At 50.1% G+C, this 1,444-nt stretch overlaps 1 protein-coding gene across 1 annotated transcript in view; it reads left to right on the top strand.

Moving 5' to 3' along the window:
• LOC123076590 (probable glutathione S-transferase GSTU6) overlaps window positions 1-872 on the top strand; it is a 1,528-nt gene extending 656 nt beyond the window's left edge. The window contains exons 3-4 of the mRNA XM_044498758.1: window positions 82-201; window positions 273-872. Of these exons, the coding sequence (XP_044354693.1) occupies window positions 82-201; window positions 273-665 (513 nt within the window). The 3' untranslated portion in view covers window positions 666-872. The remainder of the gene's footprint in view (window positions 1-81; window positions 202-272) is intronic.
• Window positions 873-1,444: the final 572 nt, after the last annotated feature.

The raw sequence follows: 1,444 nt of genomic DNA, 5'->3' as shown, positions 1-1,444 counted from the left end.
TGTGACAGGATCGGCGAGGTCCACACTTTTCTCGTTTTCGTTCTCTCTCCAGTGATGCGATGACGACCAAACGGGACGTAGTTTTATGTGGAGTACCTCAACGATGCCCCTGGCCTTGCCGGCAACGACACGTCCATCCTCCCCGCAGACCCCTACAGCCGCGCAGCCGCTCGCGTTTGGGCCGCCTATGTGAATGACAAGGTTAGTTCATTTGACAGATTACCTCTCGTTGCGCGTGGAGTTGCACCTCTCAATTCGCTTTGTTGCCGCAGTTGTTCCCTTCGTGCACCGGCATCCTCAAGACAGCGAAGCAGGAGGAGAGAGCCAGTAAGGTGGAGGAGACCCTGTCCGGGCTCCGACACTTGGAAGCTGCCTTGGCAGAGTGCTCTAAAGGGGAGGTGGAGGCGCCGTTCTTCAGTGGTTGCTCCATCGGGTTCCTTGACATCGCGCTCGGGTGCTATCTTCCTTGGTTTGAGGCAGTAGGCCGCCTGGCCGGCTTGGAGCCGCTTATCGACCCGGCGAGGGCGCCGAAACTAGCAGCATGGGCGGAGCGGTTCAGGGTCGCCGAGCCGGTCAAGGCGCTGCTGCCTAGGGTGGACGAGCTGGAGGAGTACATCGCTACGGTGCTTTATCCAAAGTGGAACGTCGCGGTCACCGGTAACTAATTAAAGATCGTGTCGTTCCATTACCGGCAGAGGATCGTGTCAATCCAATAATTCCTCCGCCTTGTGAGTTGTTGTTTTCACGCCAAGAGTTGAACTGTTGCTACTAGGTCCTTAGTGTCTCCTCGTCGTGGATGGTGCGCATGCGTGCACTCTCTTCGATCTGAGTTGTTGACATGTTGTTTCGTGAATAAACTGAAGTTTCGTCCATCTTGCATCTTGTTTGTGTTAGCTCTTTTATGACCTCGCATATTAATTACCAGTATATGTTTTTCTTTCTGCGAAAAAATTACCAGTATATGAATCTTCCTCCATCTTGCATCTCAATTACCAGTATATGTTCAACAACAAGATTATTCCCGAGCTCTTTTTTTTGATAAAGGGCGCTTTTATTAACTCATAATGTAGCATCAAGTGGATATAAAGCATAATGAGCGACACCCGGCCTCTGTATAGCTAAGATGCACACAGACTTAACGAAGAGTCTAGCAAAGTATGTATAAAAAAACGACAAGTTGGCAACAGTAAAGCCATATGAGTCCAAAACTATGCCCATGTCGACGGAGGAGGTGGACCGATCCGGAGATTATGTTGCCACCCATGTTGGGTAAAAACCTCACTGGCCACCCGCTCCAACCGCATACACACCGCCTTGAACAACGATTGATACTCCGTTCGCTGTAGCGTAGACCACATACGAAGCTAGTGCGTACAACGGTAAATAATCTGCATAGAAGAAGAGGTTTTGCCATTAAAAACACAATCGTTTCTACATAGCCAAA

This window comes from Triticum aestivum, chromosome 3D (assembly GCF_018294505.1).
Source record: "Triticum aestivum cultivar Chinese Spring chromosome 3D, IWGSC CS RefSeq v2.1, whole genome shotgun sequence".
Taxonomy (NCBI): domain Eukaryota; kingdom Viridiplantae; phylum Streptophyta; class Magnoliopsida; order Poales; family Poaceae; genus Triticum; species Triticum aestivum.
The sequence above is the reverse complement of the archived record's forward strand: the minus strand, read 5'-3'. Positions and strand labels throughout refer to the sequence as shown.